At 52.9% G+C, this 18,402-nt stretch overlaps 3 protein-coding genes across 4 annotated transcripts; 2 read left to right on the top strand and 1 right to left on the bottom strand.

The window, feature by feature from the left end:
• The first annotated feature begins 2,640 nt into the window (after nt 1-2,640).
• Nucleotides 2,641-7,850, top strand: C16H2orf68 (chromosome 16 C2orf68 homolog). Its single transcript, XM_008155917.3, has 4 exons — nt 2,641-2,803; nt 2,881-2,999; nt 3,821-3,972; nt 4,334-7,850. Exons 1-4 carry the CDS (start codon nt 2,697-2,699, stop codon nt 4,454-4,456), a joined length of 501 nt encoding a protein of 166 aa, XP_008154139.1. The 5' UTR covers nt 2,641-2,696; the 3' UTR covers nt 4,457-7,850.
• Nucleotides 7,851-9,605: 1,755 nt separating this feature from the next.
• On the top strand, nt 9,606-14,083 carry TMEM150A (transmembrane protein 150A). 2 transcript variants are annotated; one of them, XM_008155916.3, is made up of 8 exons: nt 9,606-9,711; nt 10,260-10,440; nt 10,875-10,922; nt 11,233-11,319; nt 12,162-12,229; nt 12,545-12,672; nt 12,892-13,069; nt 13,300-14,083. In XM_008155916.3, the coding sequence occupies exons 2-8, from the start codon at nt 10,376-10,378 to the stop codon at nt 13,536-13,538; spliced, it is 813 nt and encodes a 270-aa protein (XP_008154138.2). In that variant the 5' UTR covers nt 9,606-9,711; nt 10,260-10,375; the 3' UTR covers nt 13,539-14,083. The 2 variants fall into 2 exon arrangements, with proteins under 2 accessions (XP_008154138.2, XP_027987580.2); XM_028131779.2 differs by having other exon boundaries at nt 10,875-11,057.
• Nucleotides 14,084-14,651: 568 nt separating this feature from the next.
• On the bottom strand, nt 14,652-16,422 carry RNF181 (ring finger protein 181). The gene is made up of 5 exons (XM_008155915.3): nt 16,279-16,422; nt 15,569-15,699; nt 15,265-15,374; nt 15,029-15,103; nt 14,652-14,788 (listed from the first exon to the last, which is right to left on the bottom strand). Exons 1-5 carry the CDS (start codon nt 16,362-16,364, stop codon nt 14,729-14,731), a joined length of 462 nt encoding a protein of 153 aa, XP_008154137.1. The 5' UTR covers nt 16,365-16,422; the 3' UTR covers nt 14,652-14,728.
• Between the last annotated feature and the right edge of the window lie 1,980 nt (nt 16,423-18,402).

The following is an 18,402-nucleotide window of genomic DNA, read 5'->3' as shown; positions in this document are numbered from 1 at the left end:
AATTTTTGGAAAGAATGCATGACAAGAGAACGGGAAGGGAATATACGGTTTTTGGCGGCCATGTGGCTATTTAGCCAGGATATGAGTTTTATATTATTTTTGTTAATTTTATAATGTTAAACTTTAATAATAACAAATAATTGTTGAGAACTGATTATCGAGAACTGCTTATCAAAGTTCGCATTATTGATCAGTTGTTAGAATCCGACCACCATTGTTTGGACTTAATGAACAATGGCATTTTTTGGGATTGGCAACGACGAAAACATTTTGTAACTGTCTCTCAGACATACACATCGTACTGCGTGCTAGTAAGCTAGTTAAACAAGTGATGTCATTACAAATCAGCTATTCAGATAATTTAGGTAAGTAATTTATTTATTTATTTCATAAATACATAAATTTTCTTGAATTTAGCAGACAGTACTCGTATTATTTATATTTTATAGTGGCGGCAAAAAGTCTAGCGCCGGCCTTGAAAGTGACACTTACGACTTACGTTACAGCAAATTCATGACCTTTTAAACAATGACAGCAATCTACTAAAAAAAATTCACTCAAATGAGAAATATGCCAAAGAATAAAATAATACTATACATAATTTTTTTATTTATTATATTTGTAAATTGTACTTATGTTGAAATTTAAAAATATATATTACAATACTGTTTTTGTGTTCTATGAAAATTTTTGTTGCTCCATATAGACCAAATTTTTAAGCAAGAACCTCCCCCCCCTGGTCAATGGTGTCCCGCTTTACCAATGTTAAAATCTGGTCACCTTACTCTAAACCCACATTTAGAGGGTTATTCCTGTAGCACACGGAAGTGCATACATGGAACAGGGGGGACTTACAATGACACCAATAAAGCTACGGCTTCGGGGCCTGTGACTGTCATGACCCCGGAGCTCCTTTCTTTGTCAGATCTACTGAGGGGCTGTGACATACAATAAACCGACCGCACTGTAAAGTGTCTGGCTCAGTGGATAGAGCAGCAGCCATTGGACTGAAGGGTCCCAGGTTCCATTCCAGTCAAAGGCATGCGCCTTGGTTGCGGGTGCATCCCCAGCAGGGGTATGCAGGGGGCGGCTGATTGATATTTCTCTCTCATTGATATTTCTAACTCTCTCTCTCTTCCTCTCTGTAAAAAATCAATAAAATATATTTTAAAATAAAAATAAACCGCACTTTAAAGTGTGCGATTGTCTCAAAACTGCCGGGATCCACTCGGAAACTGAAAGCAGGGAAGTAAGTCGGCGTGTGTGCTGCCCGTCACTACCAGAACCAGTAAGTAGAGACAAGGCTTCCATCTTTTTGGACCTTTATTCTGGCGGCCAGCAATCGGGACCGTCTTACATCTCATCTCAAGCCACGCTTTTTACAGGAAGGAAAGTGTAGGTAAAGGGTTTGGAATTCAGGAGAAAGTAAGTAAGGGGTTTGGAATTCAGGGGAAAGGTTAATCAGATAAAAGCTGCAGCCCGTGATTTTCCAAGCATCCCTTCATCTGCCGATCATCCCTTCATCTGCGGGCCGGTGACCCTTCATCTGCTGGTCAGTGTCCCTTCATCTGCATGCCGGGCGGCAGACGCCCTCTCCCCGGAGCACAAGGGCTCAGATACCGTCTAGGTGGCTCGCAGGCCTCCGGGGCACAACGAATGGCTGCGGGTCTCCTGAAGGCAGCGCAGGTCACACATTCCAGTCCCTGCAACAGTAGCTTTCTACATGCATTTGTGTCCGAGCCTATTAACTATCGATTGAAAACTAAAAACTTTTAACGTCTTGAGTTTCCCATCAAAACCATCACCACACTCAAGACAATGAACCTACCCACCAGCCCCAAAAGTGTCCTCTTTGTCGCTACAGGTTAGTTGGCGTCTTGTCGTTTCTGAGACAGGGAAGCCCAGGGCGGGTCCTTTTGGACGCTGCCCGTTTCCCTCCGCTGAGTTTATTTTTAAATTCATCCTCGTGGTGTCCACAGCGCGTCCCACATAGACGTTTTGCTGTGTTGGTGCACCACGGTGTGTCGCTTCCCTAATCACGAATTCCTAATCTTGTCTGTGTGTGTGTGTGTGTTGTGGTGTGTGTGTGTGTTTAAGTAGAACTCGAAAATGGCACACGCTCAGACCCCTGAACACCCCTGGGTCCTCCCGCGGGGGCAGCTAAGGCATCCAGCCAGTGGGCGCCAGGTCGGCCGAGGGCAGAGCAGGGGCCGGGGCGGGCGGGGGCTGTGGTCGGGGCGCCGCTGCGTGTCCTGCCAGAGCACTCGCCCCCTCACAGGCTTTCTGGAGGTATGTGCTCTCCGGTCCCCAAGTACAAATGGGGAAACTGAGGCACAGCGGGGTTCAGTAGTCAGCCGAGGTCACGCAGCAGGTGGCAAGGTGCACAGCACCCTATCCCCAGTGGAAGGACGGGAAGGTTCCACGCCGAACCCGAGTGGCGTCACGGGAGCCGAACTGTCCGACGTAGCAGCAGCCAGCCCAAACCCTGCTCCTCCACGTGGTGTCACAAAGAAAAGCTCCGCTCGTCCCGCCGCCCACCCGCGCTAGGAACTCCGCGCGCGGGGCGCTCGGCCCGGCGGCCCTTTCGGGGCGGAAGTGCTGCGTGCGAGGCCGGAAGGCGAGCGCGGGGCGGTGCTGAGCTCTCGGGGCGGAAGGCGGCCGGTGCGGCGGCGGCGGCCCCGCGCCCAGGGCTCCAGATGGAAGCGGCGCCGGACCCAGGGCCGCGTCTCTGCTGCAAGCCTGGCGGGCGGCTGGACATGAGCCACGGCTTCGTGCACCACATCCGCCGGAATCAGCTCGCCCGGTACCGTCCCACCCCGCCGCCCTTCCCCCAGCCCCGCCCGGCCCGGCTGTCCCTGACTCCCGCCCGGCTCCCCCCAGGGATGACTACGACAAGAAGGTGAAGCAGGCGGCCAAGGAGAAGGCGAGGAGGCGGCACACGCCCGCGCCCACGAGGCCCCGCAAGCCCGACCTGCAGGTGTACCTGCCGCGACGCCGAGGTGAGGCCGCCCACCCTGCCTGCCTCCGCGCCCTCTGCCTCGACGCGCCCCCTTCTCTCTCTGGAAAAACACACACCACTTATTTCCCAAGGCTCGGCTCATCGCGTCCCTTCCCGGAACCTCCACCTCGACGCTCCCCAATCTCGGCTCAGTGCTGCTTCCTGGAGAACAGGGCGGGTGGACGGACGGCCCCCCAGTTAAACATCAGTATTACAGGACATAGCGGGGAGCCAGCAAGAAGTTGTCTGCCAGTGTGCCCCATCATACTGTATGTCCGCATTCCCACTGCCTCACAGAGAAAAGGCTCAGCACAGCTGTACAGGACAGAATTGTGGACTGAAGCCCAAACCCAGCAAAAGGCTTTTGTCCCCAGGTTCCCTGAGACCTAGGCATCACAACAGCCAACATATGACGCCAGATTTGTTGAGCATTAAGGTGTTGTTAGGTCTTCTGTACATTCACATAGTTATCATAGGCCCCATAAGATAGGAGCTCTTATTTATGTTTCACAATCAGAAAAACAGGCACAGAGGCCCAAATAATCAAAGCTCATAAATGACAGAGCCTGGATTTGAACAGGGCAGAGCTCTGTCCATCTCTCCTATACCTTCCAACCCTATTCACTAAACAAATGTGTATCGTATGCCTGCTGTGTGACAGGACTGTGCTGGCCCTAGGGCAGGAATGCAGAGGTACACGAAACTGTCTGGCACCCCATATCACATACAGGCACACTTAGGAAAAGATTGGGGCTTTTATCTCTGTGGTCAGGGCTCCAGCGGCCTTCCCCTCTTCCCTCTCACTCTGGTTCATCCTTCCAGATGGCTCTACCCACCCCAGCAACCCAGACTGTGAAGAGTCCCGTGAAAGCAGCAGTAGTGGCGGCTCCGAGCCAGAGCCTTCTGGCCGTCAGCTCTTCTGCTTAGAATATGAGGCGGACAGCGGAGAGGTCACATCTGTTATCGTGTATCAGGTACGCCTGGTGGAAACAGCTACAGCCTGAAGGTTTCCCTGGAACTGGTAGAAATCACTGCCAGCCCCCAAGCCACTGTTTTCATCAGGGTCGGAGGGGAGTGTCTGCTCCACCTGGGAGCATAAACTGCTGGGCAATGCTTTTGAGCACAACTCCTGCCACACAGGGATCCTCAGCGGGCGACAGGGAGGGCTCATGGCCCTCAGTTGAGAATCACTGTTACAGGGGATACCTGGGAAATGGCAGGCACTGGCCAAGTTTGAGTCAAATGGAGTTCTTTGAGAGTGTAGTCTAGGGACAGGGCAGGTCGCCTTTCCAGAAGAGGCCAGACCCTGAGCTTCCTGACTCTTCCTCCACGTAGGACGATGATCCAGGAAGGGTGAGTGAGGAGGTGTCAGCACACACGCCTCTGGATCCACCCATGCAAGAGGCCCTCAAGTTGCGCATCAAGGAGGAGATTGCAAAGCGCCAGAGCCGAGACTGACCGGGCCGAAAGCATTCCCTCCAGGCTGGAGTCACTGCCCAGGGAGCTCCCTAGTTTGGAGATGCCAGGACCAGTCTGGGCTGATCTTGACACACAAACACACCCCAGAGCTGCTAGAAAAGGGTGTTGCAGGGACAATGCCTGACCACCTTCCTTGTATATTGGCCCATTGACCATCCTGATTTGGAATTTTTGAGAATTTTGTTTGGCTAGCTTGGTGTTCTAGAAGCAGAGACTCCAGGGAGAGCCAAGGTTTATGAACCTTATGCCAACATGCTGCTTTCTCACTGAGTTCATATGCCCTGGGATACCTGGCCACTGCTGCTCCACCCAGCTCCATGAGCCATGTTATTTTATGGTTCCTTCCTACCGTGCTTCTGCTCATGTTCATTCATGTTTTCCTAGGTCTTTTTTTTTTTTTTTCCAACTGTTTCTTCTTTCCTTCATCTTTTTGTCTCCAAGTCCATCAGTTCCATCCCACTCCTTACCTCCCAATGTGACTGCGCCTCCAACTGCTCAGGACATTGGAGGTTTGGGGTCCTGGGGTGAGGGAGGGGGAGGGCCTACCTTTCTGATACGCTCTCCCAGTAATCCTGATAGCAACACAGTGAGAGATGTTCATTTTTGAGGCCAACTCCCAAGCATGTCTCCCTCCCCTGCCATAGCTTTTTCAAGTTTCTGTCATGCCCCACTGCTTTACACTATCTAGATAAGGAGACCTAAGAAGATGATGCCAAAACTAAACTGCAAGGATTTCTTGCAGCAAAACCTGCCTTGGTTAGGACTATAGAATTCTAGCTTTCATCCTCATCCCTTAAAGGGGAATTATCAAAACATGCTTAAAACTGCCTTTCGAAATGTGATTTAACAGTCTGGAACATAGATACAAAGAGCAATTCAACAGCAATAATTGCCTATTTAGAACCTTAGTTGCAAAGTGGGGGGAGAACGGGGGAAGGCCCAAACAATGTCTCAGAGGAAATGAACCTCTCATCTGCTCTTCCCCTGCCCCATTCTTTCTCTTTTCCTGCCTCCTAAGAGTATATAGTCTCCCAACAGATCCTTATAATAAAAATCCCAGGAGTATCAGTGCTTTCACTTAAGTGAACATTTTTCCTAATGCAGAGGTTAGGCTAAAGAGCTGAGAAATCCACACTGCAGTTCAAGCCACTTCGGTTTTCCAATACATTGGAACCTTTTTTGTAATTTGAAATTTGGGGTTTATGTGAACCCATGAGCACTGAGACTTCTTGAAACCAAAGTCTGCCTGCCCCAGGGGTTTCTTCACATCAGGGTCTCAAGATCAGTCTGGCTGGTCCATCTCAACAACTTTTAAAGGACATCTGAGGGCACTCTTAAATACTTATTAAAGTGCAGGTGGCCAGAGCTTACAGTGCCAGGAACGTCCGTGAGGTGGATTAGTTAGAAAGGCCTGGTTGTGAAGGGACCAGAGTGCTCCTGACCCACAGAACTGGCCCAAGGTTAAAGGCCTTAAACTTGCCGGTCCTGGGCTCAGTTCTACTCTTAAAGGAGAAAGTTTGCCCTCTATATATGCAGCTGGAGTCAAAGTGCCTTTTAACATAATGTTAACTACCCTCCAGAGCCTGGGTCAAGGGGGCTGTGCCATCATCCCAGTTTCCCTGCAGCTCAGAGGACCAGTCATTTTAGTCTTCCAGCTCTTCAACTGATCTGACTTGGACATAGGATTTCACTGGAACTCTTAGACTTCCCAGTCTGGAAATACTTTGGGGTTCATCTTCTCACCGCTGGATGACCTGCTTCCTGGATTTATTATAAAATTTAGAAACCAGACCAGAAGAGGAGATTTTAGCCTCCCTTCCTGTTTTGTGAGAAGAGAAGTATGTACCTATTGTCTCTCTGTGTTTGTCATGTAATCTCAGGTAAGAAACTCATGAGAGCTCCTTACGTGTAGAATTTTTCTTGCACTTTGCATATCAAGTGCATATAAAATATTTTCCACTCAAGAAAGACCTCACTCTTGATTTATGCAGTCTGACTACGTAAAGCACTAAGCCTGGTACTTAAATGAGAGGTTGTCCTGCAGAACAGAACTGTTGGTGCCCAGGCTGCCATTGCTCTAGGCGTGCCTGAGATGCTTCTCTGGTGATGGCCCTCAGCCAGCAGGCAGCTTTCTAGCACAGGCTCGTAGCTTATTTTGCCACCCCATCTGGGATCTAAGATGGTATTAACCAGTTTATTCACCAGACTTACCTCCAGACATCTGGCAGCTGTTTTCAAAAATCGGTGCTTTGCCATGAAGGACAACGTTCAGAGCATTTCCCACAGGCTGTAGATATGTCCCGCAGGGGACTGCCCCGCACTGTGCAGCGCAGTGGCAGCCGTGTTGGACTGGCTGGAGCTTTCCAGCAGGCTGCTTCAGGTTCAACACTCACTTGACTAGATACATTCTTGGCTGTCTTAAAAAAAAAAGGCTGGTAGCCTGATAGGCATATCTCATGTCCATCCAAAATTAAGTGTTCCTTCACTTACTGAGAGTTAAGCCTTGGATTTTAAGGTTTTGTGTTTCCTGGCCCAAAGTGGGTAATGTTACAAATAGAAGGAAGCTGGGGTTTGCATAGGGCTTGGGCTGTGCAAAAATAAACACTAAAGCTTGAGTTCCAGCCAGTTGGCAAACATAACGCAAGAAAAGAATGTAAAGCTTTTTGTATTGAGAGAGAGAGAGTGGGAGTCTGGAGCCTGGCCAGACATTAGGAGGACCGACTAGTGTGGGCATTAACAAATGCTCTCTATGGAAGAGCCTCTGAAAGAGAGATTCCATCTCCATGGTCTGCCCTAAGGGGCACTCCCAACTAGCGGTTAGCCTGTAGGGCTGGAAGAAATCCTTTGGGGTAGTGGGTATCCAACCTGCTGTGCATTTGGTGTGGATGGTCGGGTAGTGGATTCCAAGCTGATTCACAAATATAAATGAATCTTGACTACAGAAAGAGGAATAAAGACATTATTTTCCTACCTCGGAGCCTTTGGGAGAATCACCATAGAATGTTGAAAATTATTCAAAACATTTTATGCTCTCTCTTTGTATTCCTGTCCTGTCCCTGAGGAATTTGATGGCCAGTGAGCCATAGGCACCCAGCCCAAATTTCCCCAGTGATTGGAGTGAAGCTAGAAGTGAAAACCTGCGTGAATGGCTCCTCTGCCTTCTCAGAGCCACCAGAATGACAGACTGGTTGCACTGATTACGTTATGGTGTTAAATGTATAAAAAGCCATATAGTCTTCTGTTTTCTCATTTTAATGTTTCTGCTATGTAGATGAATAAAAAGTATGCAAATTATTTGAAAAATCCTGAAGGGAAGGTATTTTCAAAGACTGTAATTTTTTTAACCAATAAACATTATTTTTACAGCACTGTTTTTGCCAAGAGTTGTGAAATCACCTGTGTATGTAGGGAAGTGACGATGAAATGCCTGCTCCTAACATTCAGCACCACAGAATCAGCACTTGAAATCTCATCTCTTGCTTAGCCTGTTTTAAGAACTGTTCTGGTGGAAGGGTAACGCCCGTAGCTTTAGAGCTGGAAGGGACTTTTAAAGACTTCTGGTCCTACTTCTTGTCTAACTCTCCCCTATCAACTACCCATTCAGTTACAGGGTGCTCTAGCGGGGTAACTCCTTACTCATACTGTCAGATTAAGCCCAAATCTTCCTCCTCACAGCTCTAGAGCACCTGTCTACCCACTTTATGTTAAAACAGCCAGCTCTCTCAGGTCTTCCCAGGATACAGATTGGACAGGAACACAAACCCAGATCAATAAGATATAGTGTTGGTTATGAATGGCAAAGCTACTCATGAGATAGGAAATGCTGAGGGCTCATGACACCCTTGGGCAGATGAGAAAAAGGGGCCTGTGCCAATGGGAACACACCTGAGTCAGAAGATGGTGTCTCTGTGAATTAGAAGCTCCCCTTTTTCCTGAGGCACAGAGCATGGCCAGTGTTCTTGTTCAGCAATGGCTCTGTACCGCCATACTTTACTTGTCCTGATGGGATTTGGCAAAGGGCTTTCCAGCAGGTTTCCTTTTTCCACTAGTTTCCCCCCCCCCCTTTTTTTCCATTTTTAACTGTCACTGGGTCCAAAGGGGTTCCTCCTTTGTCAGTGCCATTTCTGGTTTATCTGCTCCATTTCCCTAACAGTAACAGCCATTTAACCTTTCCCTAAAACGGCCTCCTGGCAGCCTGGGCCCATGCTCCCTTCAGGTAAATGATCTGTTGGCCCCAGTGTTGTCTCACAAGGGCAATCAACAGATGCTGGGCTTCCTTTTAGAGCGCCAGGCACCCTTCTGGTATGTGCAAGGAAGTATTCTGCCTTTTTAATTAGGAAGGGAACCAAGAGGGCACTCTTGGCCTGTAAGTTTTGGTGAAGCTGAAGGGGTAATTTATTCCTACACTATTCTGCTTCTTTTCCCCAAATTGCTCTGGGTCGCCCACCTTCCTGTTACCAACACCTGGCCATGTGGGTCTACTCAGAATGGATAATCCATTGGTTAAGAGTTACCCATGTTTTAGGTAATCCATGTTTTAGACACGGAATTCTGGACAGTAGTATTCTGTCTGCTTGTTCCGTTGAAAATGCATCCGGTGCGAGTAGCATCCTACAGAGTTTGCGGAGTCGAAAGCAAAAGCCAAATCCAGGACGCCTGACTGTAAGGCATAGCTAAGGCTTCTCTGCAGACCGCCTCGCCTGGGACAGAGCAGGCACCCGGCGCCAGGTGGAGAGATAACCCGAACTCTCACTTGCAGCGGAATGTGCCCTGCGGCGGAGCAGGCTTCCTCAGCCACGTGCGCCAGGACGATCACAGGTGGAGCTGGAAGGTGGTGCAGCCCCCAGCTTCCCGCCTCCCGAAGCTTCCACCGCAGGAACCCGGGCAACAGGACAATCCTTCCCGCATCTCGGAGACAGAGCTGCCATTGAGTCCCACGCCACGATCCTCACGCCCAGGTTCCCCGAAGCTGGGGCACCACCCCCTTTCCACCGGGACTGGGCGCGGGGCCTCGGGAGTTGTAGTCCTGGGCGGAGCGCGGGCCCCAGGACACTAGCGACTTGGACTCCACGTCCCGGCGGGCGCCGCGGCGTGGCCTAGGGCGAGGGCGCGGCCGAGGGCGAGGGCGTGGCCGCCGGCCCTTTAAACCCACAGGGCCGCTCAGAGGGCCGCAGCCGGGGACGGCGCCACGCGGGGCTGGACGGTGCGCGGCAGCCGCAGGGCGCTCCGGGGAGGTGCGTACTGGCCCCTACTTCCCAGAACCCTCCGGGGATCACCAGAGAAGGCTCGTGCCCCGGGTCCGGGGACTCGCCTGCCGCGGGCTCCGGGCGCCCATGCGGGCGGGGGCCGGGCTGGGCTTCCCGCACGAGCCCGCGCTTCTCCAGGGCGCAGTGGTCGCGGGGTTGCCGGCGTGTGGCCGCCCTTCTACCGGGCCTGGACCCACACCGGGCTTTCCTTTGGCTTGGCCCCTTGACCGACCTTACTGCTGCTTGGCTGCCAGACCCGCTCCTTCAGGCGAGGGAGGGGGACTCGCTGTCCAGATGTTATGGCGCCACCTAAACCCCTGAGTACCGGTGACTTGGGGGTGGGACGCGGAGGCCCCCGGTCGGTGTCAGAGGGTGGCCACGTTCTGGCGTGGGCTGAGCTCAGTGTGGGCACTCCGAGTCCCGGCGGGAGCTCCGAATCAGGTGATGACCACCTTCCTTTCCCCACCCATACCCCTTGCCCCCGCGGCTTTGACCACTCACTGGACCCTGGACTTTGACCCCTCTCTCTCCACCAGGCCGGGGCAGTTGATGGTTTTGGCGAAGTGTCTTAAGGTAGCTGGGCCTGCCCCCTCTTCCCCACCTACCTCTTCTCCTCCCTCCCACACCACTACCACCCTGGCTCCCCTCCCTCATGACCGCCTGGATCCTCCTTCCCGTCAGCTTATCAGCATTCTCCATCACTGGCCTATGGACTGTGTGAGTAGAGGGGAAGCGGGAGACAAAATGGGCCCAGGCTGAGGAGGGACAGGGCCCCGCCAGGACCCAACAGGAGCTTGATAGCACACACAAAGTCCCTTGTCCTGTTGCAGGCCGCAGGGTGATACCCACGGTCACTCTGGCTGTCTCCAAACCCTGGCCTGATGCCTGGACAAGTCCTTGGGACAGGCTGGCACCACTGCTGTCCAGCAAGGTGGCCCTGACAGGCATACTTTTAGGCAGGGCAACTTCCAGAGGTCCTCTAGTTTGTGGCCGTTGCTGTGGGTTCTGGTGTGGCATCGGGGCCATCCCAACTTGAGTCCCTAGCAGGGGCAATGATGATGAACAGGGCCAGAATCGAGGGAGAAGAGAATATTCAGTGGGGGAAGGCTAGGTTGGGCTGGAGTCATGGGGTGACAGTTCTGTTCCCACAGGTATGCCATGGCCGTGATGAACCGCCACGTGTGCCCTGTGGAGAACTGGTATGGCGTACTCTGCAGACAGCTTCACTCTAAAGCTCCCTTCATCTCTGTTCCCTCTTGGGCCGGGGCTGCTGCGAGCCAGATGGAGACCCGGGGTCACTGCTCTTCTCTGACATTGGCGCGCCTGCCCCCCAGGCATGGCTTCGTGCCCACTGCTTCCCACCATCCCTTTGCCCCCTTGGCTTCTGTCTCAGGCAGGCCCTGGGAAGTGGGCTCTCCTGTCCCGATAAGGGAGGTCCGGGAGGGTGGTCTCTGAGAGGCCTGAAGTACAGGCCAAAGGGTCCCCCAATCTACTCTGTCCTGCCTCCAGGTCCTACAACGAATCCTGCTCTCCTGACCCTACTGAGCAAGGGGGTCCCAAAAGCTGCTGCACCCTGGATGATGTCCCCCTCATCAGGTAAGGCCTGGAAACTGGGCAGATCAGTGAGACCCAAGGCCCTGATAGACTCCCAGCCAAGCCCCTCAAACAGGCCTGTCCCAAAGGATTTCACAGGAATAATAATTATATTAAGCGCACTTAGTAACAGTACTGCTTTCCAATTACTGTGTGCCAGGCACTGTGCGGAACACGTTACATGCATGACGTCTAATCCTCCCAGCATTGGGGCAGCTATTGTTCTATTTTGTGGGCAAGGAAACTGAAACTGAGTTATGTCGTCCATTCAGGTCACACAACTAGTTAGTGGAGCTGCCTGGATTTTTTTTTTTTTTCATATATTCTTATTGAATTCAGAGAGGAAGGGAGATAGAAACATCAATGATGAGAATAATTGGCTGCCTCCTGCACACCCCACACTGGGGATTGAGCCCACAACGTGGGCATATGCCCCAACTGGAATTGAACCTTGATCTCCTGGTTCATAGGTCGACACTCAACCACTGAACCACGCCAGCCAGGCGAGATACCTGGGTTTAAGCTCAAGGCCTCTGATTGCCTGGCCCACGTTCTGGCTCAAAGAAAGCCAAGCCAGCTACAGGCCTTAACAGTCTCAGGGAGTCCAAGGAGTCTTGGGGTTTGCTAAGCAATCCTGGGTCCTCCCTAACTTGTCACACACATGAGCTCTGCTTTTTCTTGTAGGGGAGGGGGTACCACTAAGGACCATTTGTTTGTGAAAGACACTGGTCCTTCTCGGTGGCTTAAATTGGGCACAGATGAAGCAAGAGAAGGCAAGTGGGCCAGAATGGGGGCCCTCTGGTGCGCCTGCCCCTCTCACTTTGTCCTTGCCCCCCTCCCCTCAGCAAGTGCGGCACATATCCCCCAGAGAGTTGCCTCTTCAGCCTCATTGGCAACGTGGGTGCTTTCATGGGTGAGTTGTGCCCTTAGCCCCTAGCCAGCCCGGTCCAGCCCACCCCACACTCCCTTCCCCCCAGAAGGGCACAGGAAGCCCTTGCTCGACGCAGCCCACCCACCCAAGGGCTAAAGCAAAAGGGGCCACTTCTCTCCCTGCTCCTTAAAGACTAGAGGCTGACACCCACACAGCCTGAGGAAACCCAGTTCACCACCCGCCCATCTGTTCCCTTCTGGCCCTCAAAGTGTCTGGAGGGGTGAGAGAAGCGGGCTCCTGGACAGGGCTGAGCCAGAGGAAGGCACTAATGCCAGCTCCACCCATGCTCTTCCCCAGTGGCCCTGCTCTGCCTCCTGCTCTACGGGCAGCTCCTGGAGCAGAGCCGGCATTCCTGGATTAACACCACAACACTCATCACGGGCTGCACCAACGCTGCAGGCCTGGTGGTGGTTGGAAACTTTCAGGTATACCGCCCCCCCTCCCAACCTCTAGAACTTCCCCTAAAAGGGCATGGCTATCTGCAGGGACCCCGTCTCCTGAGGGTTGACCCAAGCTGCAGGGGCAGCCCCTCAAAGTTGGGGGTGGGGAAGGAGGACCTGGGAGGGAAAGAAGGGGAGAGGGACAGAGAAGAGGTGAAGGGGGAGGGGCAGGGTTGCTTCACTGTTCAGCCCCTCTGGGCCCAGGTGGATCATGCCAAGTCTCTGCACTACATCGGAGCTGGTGTGGCCTTCCCCGCCGGGTTGCTGTTTGTCTGCCTGCACTGTGTCCTCTCCTACCACGGAGCCGCCGCCCCTCAGGACCTGGCTATGGCCTACCTGCGGATTGTGCTGGCAGCCGTCGCCTTTGTCGTCCTGATCCTCAGTATCCTTCCAGGACAGGGCAGCCAGGAAATCCTCTAGCCCAGCCCTTCTCTCACCCAAGATGAGGGAGACCGGCACACCTTCCAGATACCACCATCCAGGGTGGTCTCCGCTCCCTCTCCTGGGAGTTCAGGGCCCATCCTTTGCCCCAACCTAATTATATATCCAGGAAGGCAGATGTGTCTCCAGTCCCCACAGGTCCTACTGAACATTTCCTTAGCACCATTCCAGGCGGCGTCTTCTTCATCCATGAGAGCTCTCAGCTGCAGCACGGGGCAGCCCTGTGCGAGTGGGTGTTTGTCATCGACATCCTCATTTTCTACGGCACCTTCTGCTACGAGTTTGGGGCCGTCTCCTCAGAGACACTGGTGGCTGCGTTGCAGCCTGCTGGCCGGGCCTGCAAGTCCTCCGGGAGCAGTAGCACCTCCACTCACCTCAACTGCGCCCCTGAGAGCATCGCCATGATCTGAGGGCTGGGGAGGGTGGCTGGCCCAGCCTCCACTACTCCCCACCCCATGTCTTCTCTGCATTCATTTTGTACCAAAAACAATTTTGAGAAAGTATTCTGTTGGGATAGAGGCTTCCTCACTCCTGGAAGAGTGGCCATCCCACATCCACCTGTGCCATATAGGAGCGGGCCCTGGCAGCTGCCTGAGCTGCACATGACCCGCTCCCCACTCTTAATATTGTCTTTATGTTTCAAGGTCACACATCCTCAGTCACCCAGCCACCCCTTCAGGTGCCTTTATACCCAGTGCCGAGGCCAGACCACTGGGGTTTCCTGCTGCAGGAACTGGGGGCTGGGAACAGCAAGAGGGATAGTGATGGGGGTGGGGGGGAAGGGGAGAGTGAGCACACCTTAGTCTGTGGGAAGGCCCACTTTGGGGCCTACTGAACTGTACTGGGATTCTTCACTCTGCCCCTTATATTCTTTAGGGCAAGTAGCACAGCAGAACCATGTGGGTATTTTAGTACTTTTTTTTATATATATCTATTAAAATAATTCTAATTTGCATGTTTGTAGTCTGTTCTGGAGAGTCAGAGGGCCTGGTTCAGGACAGCTTTCCCTAGGCAAAGAATAGCCCTAGGGAGAGTCCTGAGTGCCCGGTGCTCTGAGAGCAGGGCTGCCTCCAACAAAGGATGACAGGTACTAGCCAAACATCCCTCCAGGGCTTGAAGCCCTTTTTGGGCTAAAGAACTGACTGATCTGATCATTTCATACTTCCCCCACTCAGAGTCTGGTTTGAAATCTGATTCCTTAGGGGATGAGGGTGGGGAGCGTGTAAAGAATGGCTTTAAAAATGTTAGGAACAAAAAGAAAGCGCCTGGAATTTCAAGGTTAACTAGGGTAAAGGAATGCATCTTTAAATATCTACTGGGTGCCAGATCATGACATTCTGCTTTCCAGCCACGAACACATAGACCCAGTGGCCAGGTTCTTGGCCTGGGCTCCACTGCCCTCAGGCCAGCAGGCTTGGCAAGGAAGGATATGCAGCCTGGTGCCTTCTGCAGTCCAGGCCCATCTTCCCCAGTAGAGTAAGGCCATAGTGGAAGGTGCAGCGTCTAAGCAATGCAGCCGCACGGTGGGTAAAGAAACCTTTAATGAGGATCTGAGGTGCAAGAGGACGACGTGGAGGACCAATGCTTGGCCCCAGCTGCTTCATGTGTACATGGCTCCATGCAGGTTCTCCAGTCGGTGCTTCTCCTGCTGCTTGCGAGCCTGAAGGAAAGAGGCAGGGGCCATATCTGAAGGCCTGTGGATGAACGGATGGGCCAGCTATCATGGAACTGGCTCACACTGTTTTCAGGCCCCTGGCATCTGGGTGCTCCTCACCACAGTTACTGAGAAAGCAGCCAGAGCCAGGGGACCTGAGGCCTACCCAGCTTTGCGGAGTTGGGAGATGAGAGCATCGAGGACAGCCAGAGGGAGCCACCCCCTCCACTTACCACCAGCTCCTACCTTATCCCGTTTGTGCTCTTCATAAGTATCATCATCAGTGGGCAGTTCATGGCGGCAGAGGGGGCAGGAATTTGTCTGGAAAAAACAGCAGTGTTCTAGCCAGCCCAGGTCTGGTCTTTATAAGCTAATATCCATCCGCTGCTCTCAGTTCTCACCCTGACCCTTCTTCTTTCTCTGATTCCCCCAACAGTTCATAAAAATAAAGGGGCTGGAGAACTGGGCAGGGTGAGCAGTACCTTGCTTAGCCAGGGCAGAATGCAGTTGGAATGGAAGAAGTGATGGCAAGGCATCTCAATGGCAGTCTCCTCCTCCTCGAATTCCAAAAGGCACACGGGGCACTTGAGCTCTTTAGGAGGGAGTGCTGATCAGGAGAGCTGCGACAGCCCCACCTCCCAGCTCCCACTCCTAAAGGTCACTTGCCCCAACCTGGCCTGGAAAACTGAAGGGCCAGTCCACAGTCTGGCTTGGGGGGCGGGCAATGGGGTGGGGGTAAGGTCTGGCAGACCTGCCTCCAAGAGCAGAAAGAATTAGTGTTCTCACCAGACCGAGAGCCCCTGATGACTGTCCTGGGGAGGCTCTCAACCGCAGTCTTGGCAGCAGGTGGAGGCAGGTGGTGATCCCAATCTACTACCAACCCCAAGTCTTCAAAGTCCACACTGATGAAAAGTGACCTGCGCAGAAGGACGCAAGGTCAGAAAACCATACTATCTCTTTGCCTCCACAATTTACCCGGCGTCCATAGGTCAACACCCTCTCCAGCTAGTAACAGCTACCCCAATCAGCAGTGCTCATCAGGTTAAGAGCAGAGCGAGAAATGGTTTACAGCTGCTGTCACAGCCCCAACCACGCAGGCTGTTTATTCCCACTGTACAGATGAGGCAACAGGCTCCGAGGCCACGCGGGAATGCCCTGGGAAGCCAGATTCCAAGTGGCAGTGCCGGCGAGCTTGTAGTTCCTCAGCCCTGTACTCACCCGGCCACGCCCCCACGGCTCCCTTCGCCCACCTCCCAGCCCCCGCTCCTCCCGCCAGACTTCCCCTGGGCCACCAGCTCGTCTTCCCGAAACCCCCTACCCGGGAGGCCTATGGCCGAGCCAAAGTATCCACTTCCCCTCAAATCGGGCCTCCGGACTAACTCCGGAACATTCACCCGTCCTCCCCACAATCTGCCGCCCCAGGTAACCCGCCTTCCCCAGCTAGCCCCGACCCAGACACCTGCGCCCGGCCCCGCCGCCCGGCCCCGCGCATCCACCTCGCGATCTCCAGCAGGATGTTGGTTCGGGCCTCCCGCTCGGGGTCCAACGGCTCGCAGTCGTGTTCGTCGAAGTAGGACGCCATCTCTGACACAGCAGCCTCCAGACCCCGCGGACTGCGGCTTCGCGGCTCCGGCCAATAAACTAGCGAGGTGAGAGAAGGTGGCCAATCATAGCACCCGGAAGGCGGACACCGTCAGTCCTTACACGCAGGGAAAGCGGAAGTATTAACGCTCTCACCTCTCATTGGCTTGAGTAAGTCAGGTGACCAAAGGCTAAAGCCAATGGCAGTGGCCGGGGCTGATTAGAAAACTTTTATTTTGGAATCCGAGCCGAGAGTAGATAGGTACAAGGAGTGACCCATTTGCGCCCTGAAAAGCCGGGTGTTCGGGATGTAGGGTGTCCTCAGTCGGCTCTGCGGCTCAGAGGGTCTCGGTCAAGGCCTCTCAGGCGGAGGTGCTGGTCCAGGGGCACTCTGCAGAGTCTTAACAGTCCAGGGGGAGAAGGAGTCGGCGCTTCCCGCTTCCCGCTGCCCTGCCCTGGGCCCACCGGGCACTAATGCACCCCCTGCACCCCCTGAGCTCTAGTTAGTTCAGGAATTGGTTCTTGAATCCTCCCCTATCTCCTCCCTCCCCTCCCCCCCCCAAAAAAAAAAAAAAAAACCCACACACCTTTCTGCTCATTTCCAACCAAGAAAGGAAGTATCCCTGATGAGGAACCTGGGGCCTTACCTGCTCCTGGCTATCAGTGTGACCTTCAGCCCATCGCTCAACTTCTTCCCTTGTTCCTGTAGAATTAGCGGCTTGATAAAATAAGTAGTTTGTGTTAAGGTCCCGGCAGGAGGTACTCCGGAGGCCAAAAGTGGTAAAGAATTATTAATTTATTAGGTCATCAGAAAATCAGATGAGCTGAGCCCCCAAACGGTGCCAGCACCCAGAGAGGGGGAGTTAGACTCTAGGCGGGCTTTTTCAGCAGGCAATTGCGAATCCTGGACAAGTAAGAAGGAGAAGTTACTGATCTCAGCAAATGGGATGTGGTCTAAGCAAATGGGATGTGGTCTAAGCAAAAGGGATGTGGTCTAAGCAAAAGGGAATGTGGGTTTGGGAAAAGATCTAACGGTCAGTTTCCCATGGGAGGTGATATCGATTCGATTATTTGATCAGATCTAATAGATTGCATTCCTGACTAGCCATGAGTCTCCTGGAGAGGGGTTTCAGCTTCAGGAAAAAAAAAAAATTCTTGTTAGATTTAACCCTCAAAGATTCAGATTTAACTGATCTAGGCCTGGGTGTGGTATTTTTATAAGTTCTACATGTGATTCTAGCATGAGGCAGGGATGAGGACCACAGCACTAAATGATTTGATTGACAGCTACCATTTATTTGCCACCTAGAACCCTTAACATCCCTTTTACACACGTAAAACCCAAGCCAAGGAAGTGACTTGCCCAAGTCACGTGGCCTCTAAGTGAAGGCCAAGTGCTCTCCTCCATCTTTCCCAGGGCCAGGAAGATGGTAGTGAGCTCCCTGGGAGTGTTACCAGACAAGGACATGGCCGGAGCTGGTCTGCTGGACGGGCTGTAGTGTGTGGGCTCTTGACTTCGTGTAGGAAAGATTTCACAGCGCAAGTCCAGGTGCTTTTGAGGATATGTTTATTAAAGCTGGGGGAAGTGAAACAAGGAACGGCTTAGGATGGAAGAAGCCATAGGAGAGAGCCCAGGCGCCCAGGGCTGCTTTGGCTCTCTAGAAAGAAGTGAGCCAAGGTGAGACTGCTGTCAGCTCACTGGAGAGTTAGAGAAAGGGGGGCCTTGGGAGAGGTTCAGGGCAGGGCATTAGCCTTGGATTAGCTCCCCCTGCCCAGTGCTCCCCTGGTTACAATTCTCACGGGGTTCCTTAGATTTTAGGAGATGCAGGCCTCCGGGGAAAGAAGAGGGGGGAGGAAAGGTGCGGACATATTCCTGGGAGGGAGAGTGTGCACTGGGGTCCTACGTTTTGAGGGTTTTAAAGGCTGGGAGTGTAGGGGAAGTTTTAGGGAAGGATCTCCATAGAATATTCCTCAGCTTTTCCAGGTGTATCCTTTCAGGGTTGTGGTCTCCACTGATTGGTCGGAGCCAGGGCAGAGTA

The sequence above is a fragment of the Eptesicus fuscus genome, chromosome 16 (assembly GCF_027574615.1).
Source record: "Eptesicus fuscus isolate TK198812 chromosome 16, DD_ASM_mEF_20220401, whole genome shotgun sequence".
NCBI lineage: Eukaryota > Metazoa > Chordata > Mammalia > Chiroptera > Vespertilionidae > Eptesicus > Eptesicus fuscus.
Note: the sequence above shows the minus strand (reverse complement) of the source record. Positions and strands in the feature narration are given on the sequence as shown.